Raw genomic sequence first — 23,535 nt, 5'->3', positions numbered from 1 at the left:
CTATTTGCTTCTCCAAAATAAGGTCCTGTCATAGCGCGTCTTGATTTTGACGTCTCTGTGGACCGATTCTTCCCAGGAAGAGACAAAAGGATATGACATGTGTTAAGCTAGGACAGCACTAGCAGTCTGATCGCATAATAAAGACCAGATGGTATCTGTTAATGGTGATTTGATTCCCTGTAATATTGGTTGTGACATGCAAGTGAAGTAAACTTGTTAATTAGCGCATTTGCGACAGTCTGCTTCCCGCTCAAAGCGTCATGCACTCCCGAAACAAATCTGCCACGCGTAACTGAAATGCTCAAATAGCCTTTGAAATTTATAAAAACTTTGAACTTATAAAAAAAACAATAGCGATCCGTAACTTCTCTTCCGAGGGGCGCAAATATAAAATATGTGTTCGGAGTCTCATGTATGTGGCTCGTCATTTTAAAAGATGTGTTTGTTGCGTCATGTCAACCATGTGCATCATGTTTCATGTCAAAATAAGTGCCTGCTGCACACGCGTCGAAAGGATTTATGTTAAAAGAGACGTTCACGAAATACTCGCAAGACACTAACTTAATACTGAACTCTGATTGCACATGACATTAAAGGGGACATGTCACAAGATTTTTTTATGATGTAAAATAAATCTTTGTTGTCCTCGGAGTACATATGTGAAGTTTTAACTCAAAATACCCCACATATAATGTATTATAGCATGTTAAATTTGCCACTTTGTAGGTGTGAGCAAAAATGTGCTGTTTTTGGGTGTGTCCTTAAAATGCAAATGAGTTGATCTCTGCACTAAATGGCAGTGCTGTGGTTGGATAATGCAGATTAAGGGGCGGTATTATCCCCTCATGACATCACAAAGAGAGCCAAATGTTAATGACCTGTTTTTTCACATGCTTGCAGAGAACGGTTACTAAGTAACTAAGTTACTGGGTTGATCTTTTTCACATTTTCTAGGTTGATAAAAACATGGGGACCCAATTATAACATTTTAACATGGATAAAATTTTTTATGATATGTCCCCTTTAAATGAGTATCTGGTGAGAATCATAAACCCCTTCGAAGGGTCTGCAGCATTCTGCTTGTATTTTGACAAGATGCATGATGCACATGATTCACATAACACATATTTTGAAATGACGAGCCACACACATGACGGGCTACATACATGTTGTGACGAGCTTCGCATTGTGCGCCCTCGAAAAAGAAGTCACCGGCCGCCCCTTGTTTTTTACGCTAACTTTATAATTATATTAAACTTAACGATGTTAAAGGCGGAGTGCATGATTTCTGAAAAAGTCGGGCCGAGTACCAAAACACACTTATAGCCAATCAGCAGTAAGGGGCGTGTCTACTAACAACATCAATGCCTGGGTTGTGTATGTGTTGGGCGGGTCTATCAAAAGAAGGTCCAGATTCTATTGGAGTAGTGCCGTGATTGTTCGGGTGATTTCAAATATGAACATTGGCTTTCAGAGATCATGCACCCCGCCTTTAATCAAGCATCATCCCGAGATATTAGCATATTCTTTAAGCAAACTATTTTTAACAACCTTCCACCATTTACTAAAATAACTAAACTCTATAACAACGTTTACAACAATACAAACTCTCCTTATCACGATTTAATTTAATAATTGATTGCGTCACATTTAGTCACACATACTAAATCCTTGCCCAAATTCTTCCACTTTCATAATTCCTCATAGTACTAAAGTACAGTAAATATATAATTAAAGACCCTGTGACTTCTCTGTGGGCAATAAAAACACAGTTTAGATATGGGCCGTTATGGCTAATGTGCTTTGCGAGACCCGACAGTGCCGAAACAGATGCATACAGTCGACTGGTACTACGGCATGCATATGCGGCGAGCGCATCCATCTTTGGCCATTTCGTCTCAATGGCCCTTTAAAGCGGCCTGCTGACATTGTTCTGCTGATATTAATAAAAGAGAGTGAAGTGAAGAGCGCAGCGGCGAGCAAAGGTGGCCATAAATATTAATAGAGAAGAACGGCGAGGAGCTCGCGGCATAAGTGGCCTGTTATTTTAGGGGCTACACGTGATTCATCATTATTCCTGAAATGAAACGAGCTCCTGGTGTGAGGAGAAAGTCTGTTACGCAATGCTATACGTGGTCATGCCGCGACTTTACACCCCAACGTAGAGAAAGCGTGGAGCAAAGAAATTAAGTAAAGTTGAACAATCTTTCTATGACTTGAGAAATGAGTGCTTTGTTTATTAAACTGCCAAAACCTTACGACAACTTAGTTAATGACTATAAATAGAAAAAGAAAGGAAAATTGTTCATTCATTCATTCAGGCTTGAATGCACAAAGTCATGCACACACATAGCTAGCTATCTAAATGAGAATATACAGTAGCAAATATACCCCTAAATATAAAAACTGTATACAACAACAACAAAATCTTAGACACTGCAAATGGCTACGGCTAAACTACACAACTAATTTAGAAGGAACAAAGTTTTGTATGTATGCAAGTGCTGAATATTACCATATTGATGTACCATGGTATGTTTTTGAAACCTTTAAATAGTTTTAAAGAGATGGTTCACCCAAAAAAATAAAATTCTGTCATAATTTCCTCACCTTCATTTTGTTCTAAACCTGTATGAGTTTCTTTATTTTGCTGGAATATATTTTGCACAGTTTATATTAACTTCCATAGTATTTATTATTCCTACTATGAAAGTCAACTGTCAATTATGTGGTTACCATCATTTATCAAAATATGTTATTTTGTGTTCAACAGAATAAAGATGAGGGTGAGTAAATGATGACAGAATTTTTACTTCTGGGTAAACTGTGCCTTTAAATTGATCGTTTATAAAGGACTAGTGCTTTATGCCATCATTCTTCTATGCAACTCATCTATTATTTATCCCAAAATGCTTTATGTCTAAGTACAGCACTGTCACCGATCGAAACCACATACAGTACATGTGCGAGACAGTCTCGTGTGTATAGTACAGGGTCACGCTGCCTTACGTCTATGTGTGTGTATGTGTATGTGTATGTGTGAGTGTGAGTGTGTGTGTGTGTGTGTGTGTGTGTGTGTGTGTGTGTGTGTGTGTGTGTGGCATCCCAAGCTACTGTATATTAAATCCAGGAGGAAATCTACAAACTGTTGAGTAAATGGATCACAAAACCAGTAAATTTGATTTATACATTATATATAAATAAGCTTTCCATTGATATATGGTTTGTTAGGATATGATAATATTTGGCCCGAAAAACAACTATTTGAAAATCTGGAATTTAAAGGAACAGTATGTAAGAAATGTATATCAATTAATCATAAAATGGCCCTGATATGTCACTAAACATTAAGAAATCATTTTCATTTCAAATACTTATATCACTGACAAAAGTAGTCTGGCCAGGATATTGTCATTTAAAAAGTGGAGTTGTAGTCCTCCATTGATGTTTATGTTGTCATTTTGTGTATTGGCCACCAGTTGTGTGATTGCAGTACCAGTTTTAGACACAAGTTTTGTGATTGCAATACCAGTTTTGGCCACAATCCTACATACTGTTCCTTTAAGGGTGCAAAAAATCGAAGTATTGAGAAAATCGCCAAATGAAGTCCTTAGCAACACATATTATTAATGATAAAAACATTTTTTATATATTTACAATAGGAAATTTACTAAATATCTTTATGTAACATGATCTGCACTAAATATCCTAATGATTTTTGGCATTAAAAAATTGATCATTTTGACCCATACAATGTATTTTTGGCTATTGCTACAAATATACCTGTACAAACGTATGACTGGTTTTGTGGTCCAGAAATATCAGCATACTATATCGTGACAGATGTCATTTACACTGTAAAAAATTTGGTTTTGCAAGTCAATTCTACATACCAATTTAAGTTTTTCCTTTACGAAAATTAACCATGGTTTTATTGTGGTAAAAGTGTAGTAACCATGTTTTTTTTTGTTTTTTTGGTGTATTTATTAGGCAACAATAAGCAAAACCATGGCGCTAAAAAAACAAAGTAAAATTTTTAGTGGGGCGACTGTTTTTGCTGCGCTGTTTGAAATCCACCCTACTTCTGTCTGTGTGTGCGTGCGTGCGCGGGTTTAAGTACACTCAAAAGTGCACACACGGAGAGACGCGTTTCAAAAAGCAAGCGAACATAAAATCTTTCTGTTATTAACAGGGCACATACAAACAACATTTTCTCCACAGTATTCTTTTTCTAATAAAACATTTAATTATGTCTTAAGTTTATGTATAGATTAGAATCAGAAACCAGTCTGTTCTTATTTGGTCTTAAAGAGACAGTAACCTCAATTAACCTACTTAATTCTGTGTCATTAATGTTAATCAAACAACCAAAGACAAAGAGAAAATCACTTCTGTAGCTCTAAAAAAATAATAATATATTTAATTTATACAATAAAGATGGTGTTATAATTCATTTGATTTCTGTACCTAATGCTAATTTTAGACCTTACTTAATGAGCAACTTTGGTCTTTATTAAATGTTTATAAATGTTTGTAATTTCTTTTTGTTTTTAGATTTTCCAACCCCTTTTTTGTTGATCCGAAAAATGATACGATCCGTGCCTCAAAAAATAAAAAAATATGTGATCTGAACCGTGAATTTTGTGATCGTCACACCCTTAGTTACCATGTTTTTACTACAGTTTTTTATTGTAGTAAAACCATGGTTAATTTTTGTAATGGTTGACCTGTGAATAGGTGACATAACTTACAAAAACTAGTTGAGGTTGAAGTAGCATGAAAATATATGTTGATTTAACAAAAATGCTGCATTTTAAGCGTAGATATACACTGTGTAAAAGTCTTAGGCCATCAGACTTGTTTTAGAAGTTTTAATGTCCATCCATATTTACTTTTCAACCTATATTATGAAGATACAAACAGAAAATACAGGAAATATGTAAAAAAAAATTCAGGACTGAATGTCTTCTTTAGTCATTGTCTGTGTTTAGTGTTACCTCTCTTGACACTATAAACACTAAAACATCTTAAGCATTTTTAAGCAGAATGCAGACTAATTTATTTAAAATTAAAAATTTAATTTCATGTAAGTTTAAGAGATCCTGCAGTTTCCTGCTATTGCTCAAGTGGAAGGGGAGTTTACCCTAAAAACTTGACACATAAGTGTACATTTTTTATATAGTCTTTAATACTATACACACATTTCCTTTATTTTCCGGATGCATTCTATTAAAGACACTGAGAAACAATTATATATGATTACTATAACATTGCAAAAACAACAAATCTATTTGTAGACTTTTGCACAGTACTGTAGGTCAGGACATCAATACTACTACACAAATACATGTAGAAATCATTACTAACCAGCTATGAATAAAATACTGTATGCATTTTGGATATTGCTATGGATATTTCAATGTGTTTGGATTAAGTGTTTTGTAAGAGACCTTTTTTACATCTCTCTTTTTATGGTATTAGATTCACATTTCATTTAATAGCCCACCTGATAAAGAAGCCAACGATGCAGGTTTTTGGTTCAGAGCCCTGAATCTAAACAGCCACTTTACCGGCTATATTATTTCTACACGAATCAATCTGCCAAAAACCATAAAATCGTTCACCTGTTACTGCCTGCTCTCTGTAATCCGAGCCAAACTACCTTTAGCACCTCCGTTATAATGTCTTCTCTGATAATGTCGCATAAAAAGGCAGTGTGGATTTTGTAAAGATCTGGCAACATCCGAGCTTTAAGCTAAATCCAATATACATATCTGGTGTAGGTGGCATGGTGTGGGAGTAATCAGCCTTCGTGAACACAACATATTAGTTTAACAGCACACAGGACCATGTTGTGACAGGATTGCAGAGGTATAATTACCAGCTAGCCTGAATTGTGGCAGTGTCATTGGAAGGCACTCTTTGAGCGAACAAGAGTGCATGAAGTGCCCTTTTCACTGTAATTGTTGCGCCATGGGACACATGCTAATGCTATTTACGAGAAGGTGATCTAACAGGCTATGAGATTCGCTGTCGAAATTAAACTTATTTTAATATGGTAATACGCTGATGTCTGAACCACCCTTGAAGCTCTCGGCACAAATCACTGCAGAGATGTTTCTAACTGTTAACAGTGACAACGCATAGCAAGCAATTACAACAAGAATGAAAAATGCATAAACATATCACAATGGACACCAAACTAAGGCCACAATGAAAGCAAGCAAAAGTTTTAAACTACAAAAAACATCCAAAAACTAGTGTGCTACCTACATACAGCATTGTAAGGTGTGTTGCTGATGCAATATCTCTATTACAATGTAAGTATGTATGTTGCCTCTAAAGCCACACACTATAAGTAACGATATCAAATCAAAATATATTGTTTATGTTATTTTAACAAATTAAGTTCAACTTCTTATGTCAACATAAAGGGACACTTCACTTTTTTTGAAAATACACTCATTTTCCAGCTCTCCTTGAATTAAATCCATTCAGCTGATCTCCGAGTCTAGCGGTACCACTTTTAGCATAGCTTAGCATAATCCATTGAATCTGATTAGACCATTAGCATTGTGCTCAAAAAATGACCAAAGAGTTTTGATATTTTTCCTATTTAAAACTTTACTCTTCTCTAGGTACATTTTGTACTAAGACCGACGGAAAATTAAAAGTTGAGATTTTCTAGGCAGATAACTCTTATTCTGGCGTAATAATCAAGGACTTTGCTGCGGTATCAAGGCGGCAGCAGGCGCAATGATATTATGCAGTGACCGAAAGTAGTCCCCTTGGTAACTTTCAATTTTCGGGCACTGAAACTTTCAATTTTCCGTCGATCTTAGTACACAATGTAATTACAGAAGAGTCAAGTTTTAAATAGAAAAAATATCGAAACTCTTTGGTTATTTTTGAGCGCGATGCTAACGGTCTAATCAGATTCAATGGATTATGCTAAGCTATGCTAAAAGTGAAACCCGCCAGACACGGTGTTCAACTGAATGGATTCCAAAACTGTAAAAATCCAATGTTTAACTCTAGGGGAGCTGGAAAATGAGCATATTATCAAAATATGTGGAGTGTCCCTTTAAAATAGAAGGTTAAATTAACTTGCAAAAACAATTTTTTTTAACTTCAAGCTGCATTTTATTTTACAGTGCATTGTAGTGGAAAACTGCATGTCAAAAACCAAGCAATCCCAGAATGCATTGTGATATTTTTGCACTCTCAATAATGTAATTTTCAACCCAGCGTTGGATCTTATTGTAATTAAACCTATACTGGGTTGTTTTAACCCATTGTTGGGTCAAATATAAGCATTGGTTGGGTTTGTCTGTTTTTGATCCAATAACCCAGCATTTTTTAGCGAGTAGATTCTTTTATGGCTAATGAGAGTATTGCATTGTTAGCTTAGCAACATGCTAAACTCCACCTCAAATCAATACAATATAGAGTTGAGCTGTTTGCATGCCGTGTTGTGTTGCTTTCTATATATTGTCGCTTATGAGGTTACGTGAAATTGCACGTGGGGTAGTACACAAAATTTTGGAACAAAGCTTCCCAGACAACCCATCCTCACCCCATGTCGTCAATATTTGACGACACTTGACCATTCGTCAATATGTGACGGGGAGGGTATACCTTTCGCGTCATTTTTGACGAACTGGGGACTTCAATACTATTACGTCCGTTGCATTCTCTTTCCTATTTTCTTACCATTTTCACGTCGGTTTAGGGTTAGATTTACATAATGACATCCCTACCCAAACCTAACTCTAACCCCAACGCCAGGTGACAACTGTCGAACCTAACTGTAACCCCAACGCCAGGTGACAATTGTTTAATTTTGCGTACACTGTTTAATTTTGCGTAATCTGGCCCTGAACCGACGCGAAAATGGTAAGAAAATAGGAAAGAGAATGCAACGGACGTAATAGTATTGAAGTCCCCAGTTCATCAAAAAATGACGCGAAAGGTATACCCTCCCCGTCACATATTGACGAATGGTCAAGTGTCGTCAAATATTGACGACATGGGGTGAGGATGTGTTGTCCCAGACAGCAGACGACTCTGGGCCGGATCCGCGTCGAAGTCACTAGCTCCGGCGCTAATCCAGTGTGGATCTGGCCCGGAGTCGTCTGCTGTCTCGGTTGTGTATAACAACTATTACAAGCAAATGATGATAGCGTCCGTGCATGTGCCAAAATGTAAATGAGAAAAACGAAGCAAAAAAATAAATAAATGTAAAAGCGTAAACTTGACACAAATGGAGTCACCATAATAAACCAAAATGGTGAACGGGCTGAGGATGCGAACTGTGGCTAGAATTAAACATACAATACCCCACACTTAGAGTTCTCCAGGTGTGGATTTCTCTAGCAGACGCAGCGCAGAGGAGAGGAATAAAGACAAGGTGTGAGTCTACAGGTTAATACACACACATACACTATCACCTTCAGACCATCAGTTTATAAAATATTGTATTATCTTTCCTGTGGTTGGCCAAACAGTCAGTAAATATATACTGCGCTGCATGCAACTCATTTGAACTCATTTATACAAGCTGAAATGGAGAAGCTTGAATGAGCAGGTGAATGTTGTGATGGAAATGTTACGATGTCCCGATGTGTGTCAGACAAACGCTTCAGTAAATCACATTCTGTGTAATGGTTTATGAACTGGCACTGTAAAACGAAGGTAAATAAATCAGCTCATAATGTACGATATGGGTTAAAACATTCCTATCGAAATGTGTCTAGTGAATAGATTCGCCAGTTTCAAAATGTATCGGACATTACCATGTGAGGCGAGTTTTAAAGTGTGCACATTTATAGATAGACTGCAATGGAGTGAATCTGAGGAAAACTGCCAGCATGCTTGTATCCTATTTCTGTCGGAATTTAAAATAAATAAGATATATTTTTCTCAAAGATTAAGGATCCCTAACAATATTTTTTGCATTATTTTCTTTTAAGGTACGTTTAAAGGTGCAGTGTGTAAATTTTAGCGGCATCTATTGGTGAGGTTGCGAATTGCAACCAATGCTCAGTACACCGTTCACCGAAATGCATAGAGAAGCTACGGAAGGCACCACAGGACAAACATGTCATAGTCGGAGACATTTCCGTTAAAGATTTTGTAGAAACATGTCGGCACAAAATGCCGACTTCCATGTAAGGGGCCCCGCGGTGTATGTAGATAAAACAACTCATTTTAAGGAAATAAAAACATAACAGTTCATTATGAAAGGTCTTTATACACCACTGATAACATAGTTTTGTATATAATATTGCATTTCTGTTAAGAAATCCTTTTAAAAGTTACACACTGCACCTTTAAGTCTTAAAACTTTTATTACAGTAACAGAAAATCAAATCATATTTATAAGTGATATGTTTTACTTAAATTAAATATTAAAATACTACGATTCCAGCCTAATGTGCACAGAGACAAATACAAGAAATCCATACTTCAGCAGATTTATCCAAAAGTAGTCAAACTAACTTAATTAAATTAATTAACAATAAATTTTTTACTTTAACGACAACGCATGTGCATCTGATAAAACTACCCAGTCTCACAAAGTTTCGTGATATAGTCACATATTTTTTTTATTATTTTTTCGTGCTATTATCACGAAATTTCGTGTTTTTCCGTGATCGTATAACGAATTCCTGTTTTCGTGTGATTATCACGTATTGGTTACCTGACGGTTTTTTCCTATTTTTAAACCATTGTTGCTTCGGTTTAGGGTTAGATTTGGTGCTTGCATTAGAATGTCACTTTATATATTGATCTATACTATTTTTTCTGATTTATTTTTTTATATGTCGCCTGGCGTTAGGGTTAGAGTTGGGTTTGGTTAGGGATGTCATTTTATGTAAATCTAACCCCAAACCGAAGCGACAATGGTAAGAAAATAGGAAAAAACAGTCGAGCAACCAACACGCGACAATCACACGAAAACAGGAATTCGTTATATGATCACGAAAAAACACGAAATTTCGTGATAATAGCACGAAAAAAGAATCAAAAAAATACGTGACTATATAACGAAATTTCGTGAGACTGGGCTGGATAAAACAGTCTATATGACTCCTGAGATCTGAAGTATAGTTTTTACATGATACAATGCTAAAAATTTAGTATGAACACAAATTTAGTCATCAAAATATATGTTGGCCAGGAGAGGCACTGCAATTTGTTGCAATGCGCAGGCATCGAACATCTGTGCATGCGTACGAGTCAAATAAACTATGCTTTGCAAGGTTGTGCGTTTGACCGTACGCTCACGTAAAAAAAAAAACTATACTCCAGGTTTTAGGTTTAAATGTAAAATATGCCCTTTTGTACATAACATGAATGTAAAAGAGCACATTTGAATTCATCAATGCTGTATGCTGTATGTCGAGGTGTCCATATAAAACAGCAACACAATCAAATGTCCTGTGGAAGACGAAGAGTGCCAAACGCCACAATTCCAACTTTTAAGAAATATATGAGACATACATTATTAATCTGAATCTATCCCAGGCTTGGTCAAAGATGCCCGAGGGGACTTTTTATTACTAAGAAGTAAAACATCAATTTGCCATTAGAGTCAGCCTGTCCACTCAATTCATTCTTGTATTATTAGTTTAAAAGTCCATTTCTCTTTCGTTTAAAAATATATGCTTTACACAAGCACTAACAGATGAAAAAGCATAGCGTAAGAGCCTCCAAGCATTTTCAGCCATACAAATAATTAATGGCGACGTAAAGGTAAAACGCTGACATTCATGAGACTTCATCGTCTGACTTAACAAGTGGTGTCACTGGCTAAAATATGAATGATCAAAGAAAGTTAAAAGATTTGAAGTGTTGTACAGTAACTAGGATGAAAAACTACAATCATCGTACATGCCAATATCTTAGTCTTTGAGGTAAAGCATTTGTAAGTCATGGGATTTACGTAAGCTCTCGTACCTTTGTTATTTTCTGCATCACGCATACTGCAGACTTTTCCCTCTTCTAAGCATTTTTTTTCAGAAGAGAGACCTGTCCTGTCCATGATACACATTTAAATAATTCAATAACTAGTTGTTCAGGGGTGCGTTTCCCGAAAGCAACTATGGTCGCAAGTTCTGTCGTTACCAATAGAGTACAATGGTAACAACGACCATAGTTAGCTAACGATGCTTTTGGGAAACGCACCCCAGTTGGGTTCTGTACACACTATGCAGAGTTTCTGTAAATGCGATTGTCACTTAATTTTTTGCGGGAGATAATTCGGTAGTAGAATATGGTTGTCAGTCCCATAAATTACTGAACTGTGTTTGTACAGAACAGGATTAAAGTAATAGTTCGACAAAAAATTTAACCCATGAATTACTCACCCTCGAGTAATCCGAGTTACATATGTCCATCTTTTTTTTATACCAACAGATATTCAGATATTTTTGAAAATTTCCTAGCTTGTCCAACCTTTATAATGGATGATTTTTGGATCTGTCTGCTTCAAGCACAAAGAATGTACATCCATCCTTTGCAAAATTAATCCACACGGCTCCAAAATAAAGGCCTTTTGGGGGTAGTTGATGCGATTTTTTAAGATAAATATTCACATTTAAAATTGTTCAAACGAAAATAAAGTGTAATTTTTAGCCGTGTGTAGGTACGGCGTAAGCTCTGCGTAGCCTGACACCTACCTCGCCAACTACCTCGCCAAAATTTTAACAGTGGGTCCGTTCTACACAGACCGCAAGCGCTGTAATTGGTCCGCTAAATCCCATCCTGTCAGGTTAAAAAATCGAGACATTCATGCGGAAAATTGCGTCATGGGAGGGGCTTCCGCGACTCCGCTGAGACTCCGCATGCTTACTGTAAACACTTCACTACTACAGCAAGGTCCTGATTGGTTAACGCAGAAGTTCAGATTTTCAACTCACGCGTTTCCCGCGGCAACCCCCAATCCACGCTGCGTCTTCTGCGCGTTCCACGCCATGGATGCCTAATTGTGTTTTTGCATTGAGTTAACATGTAAATCACTCACGCTTGCTGCCTCTACACGTCTGGTGTGAACCCTACATATGACCTACGGAAAACTATAATGATCCCTTAACAAGCTTCCGCCACCATCTTAAGGGGATCGCACACCGGCCGCGCAGCTCAGCGTCACGCCGCGTCGAGACGCGTTTAGGACAACGGAGGTATTGTAAACCGGAAGTGCACATTAAATAGCGCGAGCTTCGTCAGATAGCGTCTACTTCAAAATGCTAAATATATGTTTGCAGCCAATGTTAATCGTTAATGATTTGGGACAAATATGATGTTATTTAATGTTAAACTATGTGAGTGGCGCTGTGTGGCGCGACAGGGATTTGAGCAACTTCCTGAGTCACAGCTGGGAGGCGCGGACAGGCGCCACCTGGTGGCGCCGGTGTGCGTATACTCATAGAAAACAATGTGTTCGATTTTTTTTAGAACGGCGCGGAGCTGAGCGGCTCGGCCGGTGTGCAATCCCCTTTAGACTCCTCTGCATTCAGGAGAGAGTATCAGCGTATTGTACGCACTTCGTAGTGACGTATGATGAATGCGGAGGGTTGTTTTTTTAAGTTACTGTAAAGTCACATCCAAAAAAATGTAATTGAGTTTTTCTCCCAGCTTTGTGACTCTGCCCTCCACATTCGAGTGGTGTATATAAAAATATTTGAATATGGATTCGTATAAAAAAAGATTGGCATATGTAACTCGGAGGTAATTTTAATTTTTGGCTGAGCCTTGGCCTTTTTTATTGGCCTTTAAGCCATTAAAGGGTACAACCTAGTGACAACCGAGTTTAGCTGCAGTGTGTACTCGCCCTATGATTCCCACACACAATGCAAGAGAAAAATGAAGGTGAAAAAAGCACAAGCTATTATTTCAGTATCAGAGCTGAGCCTGCTTTAAGTTTCTGTCTTATAAAAACCAGACGTGCCCCGGTGCCACAGACTGTGAAAGATAAACACCCACCGCGGCTATTCATAGCTAACCTTTTGATTCCTGTTCCTTTAATAGCGAGATCTATCATTAAGTTTCAATTCACGCTGTTCCAGACACTAACGCATTAACAATGGCGCTGTCAAGCTCTCCTTTACAATTCATAGTAATTAGAGCTTATTGATTTAACCGCTATTGTATTTCCGGGCCTTTCTCTCATGGTCAGTGCACCTTGTACTTTAACTAACGTCTGGGTTATCACCTTGCCTCCGTGAGGAATCGTGAGCTTAAGAACCAAAAAACCCTGTTAACTTAACCACTGGAGTAAAACATTAACATTAGGCAAATGCTAAGTATACTCAAAACAATAACAGTCGGTCAAAGCGGGATTCACTGCAAATGTTAGATTATTTAGTAATGTTTGTATTAACACAATCGAAATTGTTTTGGTACCTTGGTACAGTTACACCCAGAGGTCGCATTAACCAAATATTTTCCTTCTTTGACTGAATTTATGAGCTTCATTTGTTGTGAACATATAACCTATATCCTCATCCTGTAATGAACATGAACATGTTGAACATGAAAACAAAAGATTATAAATGTCTTACTATCATTAAAATATGAAGATTAAAATGAGGGGTAATAATTAATTATGATTGAGTTTTTACGACCCCGTCTGTCGAAATGATGGGCAATGAAGTCTAGAGCAACCTCTAGTTACAACCAAATATCAGGGGAATTAACTATAAACCCAACCTGTTGGACAGCCATATACACATACACTGCAATAAGAAACAAAAACTATGGTTTGTAAATGGTGGCACAGATTGTGTGGGGAGACATTATGGCCAGAGGCGAGATTTTGTAAGAGAGGATGGCATGAAGGGTGTGCTGTTGACTCAATAAAAAAACAAAGGAGTAAGAAAGAGATGTATTGAGGGGGGTGGGCGATAAAGTTGACAAGAGGTGATGTAATGAACGAAAGCCAGTGTGCATGTTTCACCAAGAAATACAAAAGCCGAGTATGTCAATAGCAATGCTTACACCCTCGAAACAATTTACCTCTCAATAAAATAAAAATATATTTAATAAAATATGTCATGTTTAGGGCTGCAAGATATATCGGCAATATACAGTAGCAAATGTGCATAATTGTAATTTAATTTGATTTTTATCGTATTGCATATTGTATATCAGATTATGTGTGACCCTGGACCAACAAACCAGTCTTAAGTCGCACAGGTATATTTGTAGCAATAGCCAAAATGGGTTAAAATTATAGATTTAGCTTTTATACCAAGAATCATTCGAATATTAAAGGGACAATCCACATTTTTTTTAAATAGGCTCATTTTCCATCTCCCCTCAAGTTAAACATTTGATTTTTACCGTTTTGGAATCCATTCAGCTGATCTCTGGGTTTGGCGCTAGCACTTTTAGCATAGCCTAGCATAATCCATTGAATCTGATTAGACCATTAAGCATCACACTCAAAAATGACAAGAGAGTTTCAATATTTTTCATATTTAAAACTTATGATATTGCAATGATATTAAGCAGTGCCCGAAAATAGTCCCCTGCTTAGAAAGTTATTAAGGGGACTATTTTCGGCTGCTGCGTAATATTATTACCCCTCCTGCAGCCATGTTACGGCAGCAAAGTCCTTGATTAATACGCCAGTTTGAGAGTATAGTTCCTAGCCATATCGGCCTAGAAAATCGCAAGTTTAAATTTTCTGTCGGTCTTAGTACACAATGTAACTACAGAAGAGTCGAGTTTTACCGGAGATCGTCTGAATCGATTCCAAAACAGTACAACTCAGATGTTTAACTCTAGGGGAGCTGAGTGTCCCTTTAAAGGATTAATCCACTTTCATTAAAAAAAATCTTGATAATTTACTCACTCCCTTGTCATCCAAGATGTTTATGTCTTTCTTTGTTTAGTCAAGAAGAAATTGAGGGTTTTTTATAGGAAAACATTCCAGTATTAGTGGACTTTGGTGGATCTCTACAGTTTGCAGTTTCAATGTAACTGTCAGGACTCTGCCACGAGAATCTTGTTTTATATTTATGTTTTATAGTCACGGCAGAGTTCTGACAGTCTCTTGTTTCATGTGGAGGCCATGCCTTGTTTCTTGTGGCATGTGCCTCTGGTGTCTCGTCTCTAGTCCCCGCCCCCTTGTTCTCCCTGTTAATTATTCATTATTAGTTCATCCCTTGCACCTGTGTTACCCTCGTTTAGTTTCCCTATTTAATCTCCTCTTGTCTCTTGTCTTGTGCTGGATCATTGTGCTGATATGTCATGTTTTTGCAGTCTTCGTGTTTATTCAGTTTAAGGTTTTCTTCTTAGTGTTTCATGTCTAGTCAGTACTGTTAGATTTTTGTTTCTATGTTGTGTTGCCCACTCGTGGGTTTTTGTTTTCATGTTTATTTAATAAATGTTCTTTGTTCACTCCCCGATATCGTCTGCGCATGGGTTCTCTTGTTCCTTGTCTCCAGATCCTCACAGTGACTTTAAAGGGCTCTAAACGATCCCAAACGAGGAGAAAGGTCTTATCTAGCAAAACAATTGTCATTTTTGCAAAAAAGTACTTTTAAACCACAGCTTTTTGCCTTGCACTAGCCGTTTGATGCACCAGCGTGACCTTACGTATTACGTAATCACGCCGAAAGGTCAAGCATGATGTATGCGAAACTACCGCTCCAGTGTGGAGAAAGAGGACCGTTTCAATGCTGTTGTATGTGGAATGATACGAATTAATGTCTTTGTGTCTGTTTATTGTTTAAAAGATCCCCAAGTGTTTTTCACACATGTAACGCGCAGCCTTTCGTCGTGATTGCGTAATACGTAAGGCCGACCTGGTGCATCACACTGCTAGTGCAAGACGAGCAGTTGTGGTTTAAAGTGAATTATTTCACTTTTTTTGGCGAAGAAGACAATGATTTCACTAGATAAGACGTATACGATCGGCTGGGATTGTATAGAGTCCTTTGAAGCTGCACTGAAAGTGCAAATTCACTATATAGTCAACTATATAGAGAAAAATCCTGGAATGTTTTCCTTAATTTCTTTTTGACTGAAGAAAAAAAAAACATCTTGGATGGCATGGTGGTGAGTAAATTATCAGGATTTTTATTAACTCTCTCGCCGCCATTGATGAGATATCTCGTCAATCATGAGAAAACGCTTCCCTGCCAATGACGAGTATTTCTGGCTTTCCGCAATACCGCTATTATCCACCAGGTGGCTCAACTTTGTAAACCCGGAAGTATCGCCCTATGGCAAGCGGCTGCATGTCCGTGTCTGTTTTAAAGATCGCTCTGAATGGGATCTCTATGAAAAGTCCGTCACAAAAAAGGAATTATCTCTGCTTTTTGCTCAAAACGTGGTGTTTTTGCAGAAACCTACCCATATTCAAAAGCTGATTACAAAAGAACTAGGAAGGTAGGATGAAACTTTTTTGGAAAGCAGAGGATCTGTTCTTTCATTTGGTATATTGTATGTTTAAAACCAAAAACATTCACAAAGTTGTCTACCCCGTATCATGACCATAGAATGTAAAAAAAAGATGGACGTAGTGTCCGTGATGTCACCCATAGTTTCTGAAGATCATTTTTGAAGCCAATAGTAGGTGGTGTCTGCCATCGCCATCTTGGCCGCGCATTTTCTGGAAGGCATTAAACTTTTGTGAAAATGATGAAAAACGCTGGCGCTGGCTGGCAACTTTTTTTTTTAAAAACGCTGGCGGCGAAAGAGTTAAAGTGAAGTAATACTTAAATAAAAATAATTTTTCATGAAGATATTTAGTACATAGTTTCCTACTATAAATATATCAAAACTTCATTTTTGTGAATGCAGGGACTTCATTTGGACAACTTTAAAAGCGATTTTCTCAATATTTTGATTTTTTTTAGCACCCATGTATTCCAGATTTTCAAATAGTTGTATCTCGGCCAACAGCTTGTCCTATCCTAACAAGCCATAAAACAATGGAAAACTTATTTGTTCGACTTTTTAGATTTAAATTACCCTTATGTCTGGTTTTGTGGTCCATGGTCACATTAAACAAGTGATCGCAATTTTTTTCAATACCATGCAGCCCTAATCTTGTGTATTCTATACTGTACTATACATACATTTCTTAATATTTAAAATGAGTAATATTTAGCTAGAATTGTGTGATAAAGAGACCCATACCTGCGTTTAAAGGTGAGAAGGACACCCAGGAGAATGATGACGAACATGAGAATTCCCGCAACAACACCCGCCATCTTCACTGTGCTATCCACCTGCTTTTCCGGCTCTGTGTCATTGGAATTCTGGGTAGATGCACCTTTAAAGCAACAAGTACATCACAAACAAGAGAGAGGAGCTTTTAACTAAGACGAGAGCTGCCGAGATGCGCTCTACGCTGACAGGACAAATAGAAACGGCAACAAGCACATAAAAGCAATCTTACACACACACACATCACTCCCCACTTCTCATCACACACACACATAAGCACACAATTAAATTCAAAGCAATTAAATGCATTAAAGTACAGACAAAACAAATGCACAAGTGACATTGATAATTACTATGTGTGAGTCTATGGCAAAGGGGAATCATTTACTGAATGATATTAATTAACAGGCAACAGACAGACAGACAAAAAGACCTAAAGGAGCTTTCAAATATCGGATCACTATGGTGAAATGAAACTTTGGGCCTATGGATTTCGGGTTAGAAGGTGCTCTCTTGAGGATGCAAGCGAAAGAAAAGATGCAGGCAAAATATGAAAACAAATATGACTAGCCAAACAAGGATTTGATAAAGGATGATGTTTGAAAACCATGCAGGGCATTTGTGAAAGCGTGTGTATGCACGAGTGCTGCATGCATGCGTAACTCGCAAGAGATACTGATAGTCTATTGTTATTATAATGGTGTTTGTGTGAAATCCGTACAACCGTGCGTGACTTTTAGATAGCGCATCTCAGCACCAAAGAGCTCATCTGCCCTCATCAGGCGTGTAATTCTACTGTGAAATTGCCATTATTTTCAGCTGGCGCCGCTGATGCCATAATTCACAGCTGAAGATTGTGATCATCAGGTTGACTTTTTTATATCAATTTTTAAAAGCCAAACTAAAGTGAAACACATTCCGCCGCATAATAATCTACATAAATCCTGATATTACAAAGAAAATGAAAGGCTGCATGGCACTAAAGAGACAGATATAAATGGCTCCATAAAGTACATACAGATGCACAAATCTCAGGAAAGCGTGCAGTCGCCTCCTCCAATGATTTAACAATTGTGTCGCATTTATATTTCACTCTCTTTGTGCTTCTGCCAATGACAAACTATTGACAATCAGTAACGCATTAACACATTGATCTCTGTTTACAAGTGGGTGGACGTGTATGCGTGGATTAACAATTTATTTATTTTTTTCTATTTCCACCAAAACGCAAGGTACTCGGTGAGCGTGAGAAGATTAAAAAACATCACCAATATGACATATTTGAACAAAACTCACAATCGACAAAATTAAACTTTGTTGTCCGGGGTGGGATTCTTGTAAGGGACGACGTCCAAAAACTGGCACCGGCCAGTGCCTTATCTTCGTTCTCTCTAAATCAAACTGTGCAGAGTCTGTCACACGTTGCATCTTCAATACCTAAACTAACTCTCTCAACAGGTATTGTTTTGAAATAATGAAAACTTTTATCTTGTTATAAGCACCTTTTGTACTATTGCCTCCCTACAGTATGACACATTGCTTTTATTGTTTCCTAACCTTTGTAAGTCCATTTGGACAAAAACGTCTGCTAAATGCAATTTTTTTACACCCCCCTAACCTCATATTAACATGCTAAAGACCTGTTTACACCTGGCTTTAAAGGTGCCGTGTGTAATTTTTAGAAGGATCTCTTGACAGAAATGCAAAATAATATATAAAACTAAATTATAAGGGGTGTATAAAGACTTATTATAATGAACTGTTATGTGTTTATTGCCTTAAAATGAGACGTTTTATCTACATACACCGAGGGTCCCCTTACATGGAAGCCACCATTTTGAGCCGCCATGTTTCTACAGAAGCCCTTAACGGACAAACGTTTTTACTTAGTTGTCTCCAACGATGACATGTTTGTTCGGTGGCAGCTACCGTAGCTTCTCTATGTGTTTCTAAAGCAAGAGGTGAGCAGTGGACTGAGCCGTTGGTTGCAATTCAAAACCTTACCACTAGATGTCGCTAAAATTTACACACTGCACCTTTAAGATGCGTTTTTGGTCAATCGCATCACACGTGGGTGAGAGAGACACATTCACGTTTACACCTGGTGTTTTAATTCATCTCTTTTGTCCACTTTCGACCACTTCTGTCCTGATTACTGAGGGGACGTTTTTGTCCAAGTCCCATCTGCTTTCATTTCATTCAGCAGGAGAAATAACGGGGTAAGTGAAATAAGGAAAGCAATACAAAATCAACAAAATGTTGCATTTTTGTGCGTTCCTGCATAATTTCTCATTTCATCACATATCTCATAAAAATAAATAAAGTCTGTCATGATCGAGGGACAACCTTCTACTCTCTCCGAAGTGATTTAAACTGCAATTGTGGGCGTGGCCACTTGAGTGACGGTTGAACAGCCACTGCTGTCACTGGAGTCGAGCTAGGGGGCGTGGTTTCAGCAACCAGCCACCTCAGTTTCCATCCCATTTTCGGATATCTGCGAGTGATGCGCAATGACGCGCGGCCAAGATGGCGATGGCAGACACCACCTACTATTGGCTTCAAAAACGATTTTCAGAAACTATGGGTGACATCACGGACACTACGTCCATCTTTTTTTTACATCCTATGGTCATGATACGGGGTAGACAACTTTGTGAATGTTTTTGGTTTTATTTACTAACTCGCATCTACTTCTAGCATGCATCCCGCTATATCGGCTAGCAATTGCACACCATAGTTAGTCTTGTGAACTACCCAACCTGTTTGACTCAAACACGCAAAACACGCTGTAATTCGAATCCTTTTTCAGTCTTCAGACAGACCGTGAACACAAAATAGCAACGGACCGTTTTAAAGGTGGGGTGCATGATCTCTGAAAGTCAATGTTGATATTTGAAATCACCTAAACAAACCCACCCCTACCCCATTAGAATCTGGACCTTCTTTTGATAGACCCGCCCCACATATATGCAACCCAGGCAACGATGTCGGGTTAGTAGACACGCCCCTTACTGCTGATTGGATACAAGTGTTTTGGTAGTCAGCTTGAATCTCTTTTCCAATTCTCTTTTTTTTTAATCACGCACACCACCTTTAAAAAAGATGCCTATTACCGTGTACCGAATGAGTCAAAATGGTCTTGGGTTTTAGACCTGCACTCCGCTTGTGCTTATTGATTCCTGACCCGCACCCCAAATGACACATTAATTTATGCCACCCGTTAAACTAAACAGAGTACCAGCCCACTTGCAGGACTCAGGCACACATGCGCATGCCACCTGTCAGCGCGTGAGGACCGCCCCCCTTTCAAGCTTTGCACTTGAGCGCTTACATACACAGGTCAAAATGTCCATTGGTAAAAATAAGTACGCAAAGACGGTTACATAACGCACAGTTTAGGGAACATTTAGTTTTAGATATGTGGTTATTGGATCCAAGCATTCCTATATAGATTTTTAAAGTGACAGCTGACAGTGTTAATCAAAAAACAAACAGTACTGTACCTCATTAAAGTTAGTTTGTTTGTTGACTTCATACTTATTTGTCCTATTTTCAAATTTAATTTTGTTTCCGCAAATTTCTAGAAATTACCGCTGCAAAATCAGTCATTTTAGATGCAAAAATCACCAAAAAAGTCACGAAATCCAGGTGGGACTGATTTCGTATCATCCACTTGTGATCCGATCAACCAAAATGCATCTTAAAGGCGGGGTGCACGATCTCTAAAAGCCAATGTTGACATTTGAAATCACCTAAACAAACACGCCCCTGTGCCAATAGAATCTGGACCTTATTTTGATAGACCCGCCCCATACACACTCAACCCAGGCAACGATGTCGGTTAGTATACACGCCCCTTACTGCTTGCTTACTGCTTAAAAATCGTGCACCCTGCCTTTAATACCAGGTGTAGACAATGTCTAAGAACTTTTTGGTTTTTTGGTAGTAAATAACAGAAACGAGTCTGCACGTTATAATTAAAGTTAACTTAGTAATTCAGTTAACAAAATCTGAGAACTTCCACCAAATGACTGATGTTTGCTAGGGCGTCTCTGCAACCCCAAGTAACCCAAAATGATACAGAACATCTCTGTGAGAAGACTTTGAAAATGATCATAACTCTTGCTTCTCTTTGACCTTTGAAAGAAAACCCAGTCGATCTGTTCTTACATTTCTTCTCTTTTCGTTTCCCCGTCAGTGATTTTTTCACTCAAAGGCATTTTAGCTCAATCTACAGCTGTCAGTGAGGGGACGTTTGAGACGTTGATGGTATATGTGGATGGGCTATGTGCTGTTCTTTGGTTCTAACAATCTGGTAACTGAACTCTATATTCTCAGTCTAGTCGGATCTGATTGGGTTCAACAGTTCATGATTCACATACACACACTGACACACACAAACTGGCTGTTCAATTTATTTCAGAAGTCCAACACTATCTTTCCAAAATAACAACATTTTCAATATCCTGCCGAATGATTGGCTCATTTTCCCAACTTTATGACACTGCGAAATCACAGTTTTTGTCTTCGCTTTTCCAACAGGGACATAGAGGGAAAACAAATAGTAAAGAGACTTGTATTTTAAATCCATTACTTGTTTTTTGTATGCTATGTGCTCTTTAATTGCTTCAGTACCCCCTTGTCTAAACCAAGTCGGCAAATGTTGGGAACTTAAGGGCAGTGCTCTTTAAGACAGTGGTTTTCAAGGGGGGCCGCGAGATGGTGCCAGGGGGGCCCCAGTTTTATGGCATTTTACGAAATACATTAATTTATCATGAATTCTGTGTAATTAAACCTAAAAAAAATAAGGCTACTAACCAAAAGCACTACTTTTTTTGTATAATTTAATGTTTTATTTTAAATGTTGAGTTTTAGAACAGTGTTTTGTCACAAATTTTCTTTGGGGGGCCGCGAAGGAATGCACCGTACACAAGGGGGGCCACACGCTGAAAAAGTTAGGGAACACTGTTTAAGATATCTGCCTTTTTCATAAACCGTGTGATGTTATGTAAAATAACGAAGAAAAGGCAAACATAATCCGCCCCCCGAATAAGAAGCCACTGTTAAACATCACCCATGAGCCACATTTGCCTGCTCAATAAAAAAAATGAATATGCAAGCCATTTTGCGGGGCCAAAATTAAGTATCAAGAAAAAATTATTAATAAAGCCTGTATTATTAAAACTTAATCCCTATCATATATAAGTGGGAGTTTTAATTGGCGTCACTCTGCAAGGCTCTCGGGGTTGTGTATCAGATTTTATTTAAAGCAAATCTGTGGGCCGAGAGATTACACAAGGGTTTATGAGGGTGAATATTGGCATCTGTGGCAGAGACAGATACTAATATTGTTTGCCGGTCGATAGGATTATAGCTGCAATCTAACAGGATTATAATTTTTAATGGACTTGGATTAAGATTAAAGGGACGGCCACACTACACCTATCGTTCCATTGACTTCCATTCATACGCATGCAAATACGTCAGAAACGGTCTTATGATATTTCGCAACATCAAAGGTTTAAGTCTGTTGAATGCGTATCACATAAAGACGTGACCAGTAGAAATCGGTACTGTACATCACGGCGTGAACTTTCTCTACTATGTTCCACTTATACTTAACAAAAAGGATAAATAAGATAAATGTGTCTAAAAACGTTCATGGGTGCTGTACTGTACACTCACTTTCACTGCTGAAAATTGTATTATAGTGTATATAACAAAATGCCAAACCATGTATGAAAATTTAACACGACGACAGCTGTAATCTGTGTAATCAGTTCATTAAGCATTATAACAGTCCACTACCTGAGATGACTAGACCTTACCTGCTATACAATATGTCCAACAAGAACCTTTAGAGCCATTTTAGTGCAAGCAATTCGTTATTTCAGTCAGCGCAATAATATTATTTACTTGATCACAGAGGTAGCAATGACACGGGTTTGATATCTGTGTATGTATGCCGGGCCTAAAACTAACTTGAGAAAATAATAAGGCTTATAATAAATAACACTTTTACTGGCTATCAAACTACATCTACACAAACTAAACATATCTGGGTGATTCTAACGAAATTTGACTTATGAGGTGTCATGAAACATTTTGATTAAAAAAAAGTAAATGCATGATTTCAAATGACATCATACAAACCAATTGTATTGTTTTTTCCACATTTAAGGGGAAAATTGTCATTACCGCAACATGTCCATGACTGGATTTGGGTTCTTTGACATGGAAATATTTATAATTAAAAAATCAAAAAAATAAAAAGCTTTAGCGCATGTTATACTATAAACATTTACAGTAAAGAAACATGTGGTATTTGGTGATCATTGGTAAATAATAGAC

At 37.7% G+C, this 23,535-nt stretch overlaps 1 protein-coding gene across 17 annotated transcripts in view; it reads right to left on the bottom strand.

Annotated features, from left to right (window-relative positions):
- The window catches only part of ptprt (protein tyrosine phosphatase receptor type T), a 342,074-nt gene that overhangs the window by 95,503 nt on the left and 223,036 nt on the right, over nt 1–23,535 (bottom strand). For 10 of the 17 annotated variants that reach the window (XM_055214314.2, XM_073870461.1, XM_073870460.1 and 7 more), the window contains 2 exons: nt 17,155–17,290; nt 8,340–8,372 (listed from right to left, as the gene is read on the bottom strand). In XM_055214314.2, coding sequence (XP_055070289.1) covers nt 8,340–8,372; nt 17,155–17,290 — 169 coding nt within the window. The remainder of the gene's footprint in view (nt 1–8,339; nt 8,373–17,154; nt 17,291–23,535) is intronic. The other 7 variants (XM_073870464.1, XM_073870466.1, XM_073870468.1 and 4 more) reach the window with 1 other exon arrangement.

The sequence above is a fragment of the Misgurnus anguillicaudatus genome, chromosome 8 (assembly GCF_027580225.2).
Source record: "Misgurnus anguillicaudatus chromosome 8, ASM2758022v2, whole genome shotgun sequence".
Taxonomy (NCBI): Eukaryota; Metazoa; Chordata; class Actinopteri; order Cypriniformes; family Cobitidae; genus Misgurnus; species Misgurnus anguillicaudatus.
This window is presented reverse-complemented; position numbering and strand designations above follow the sequence as displayed.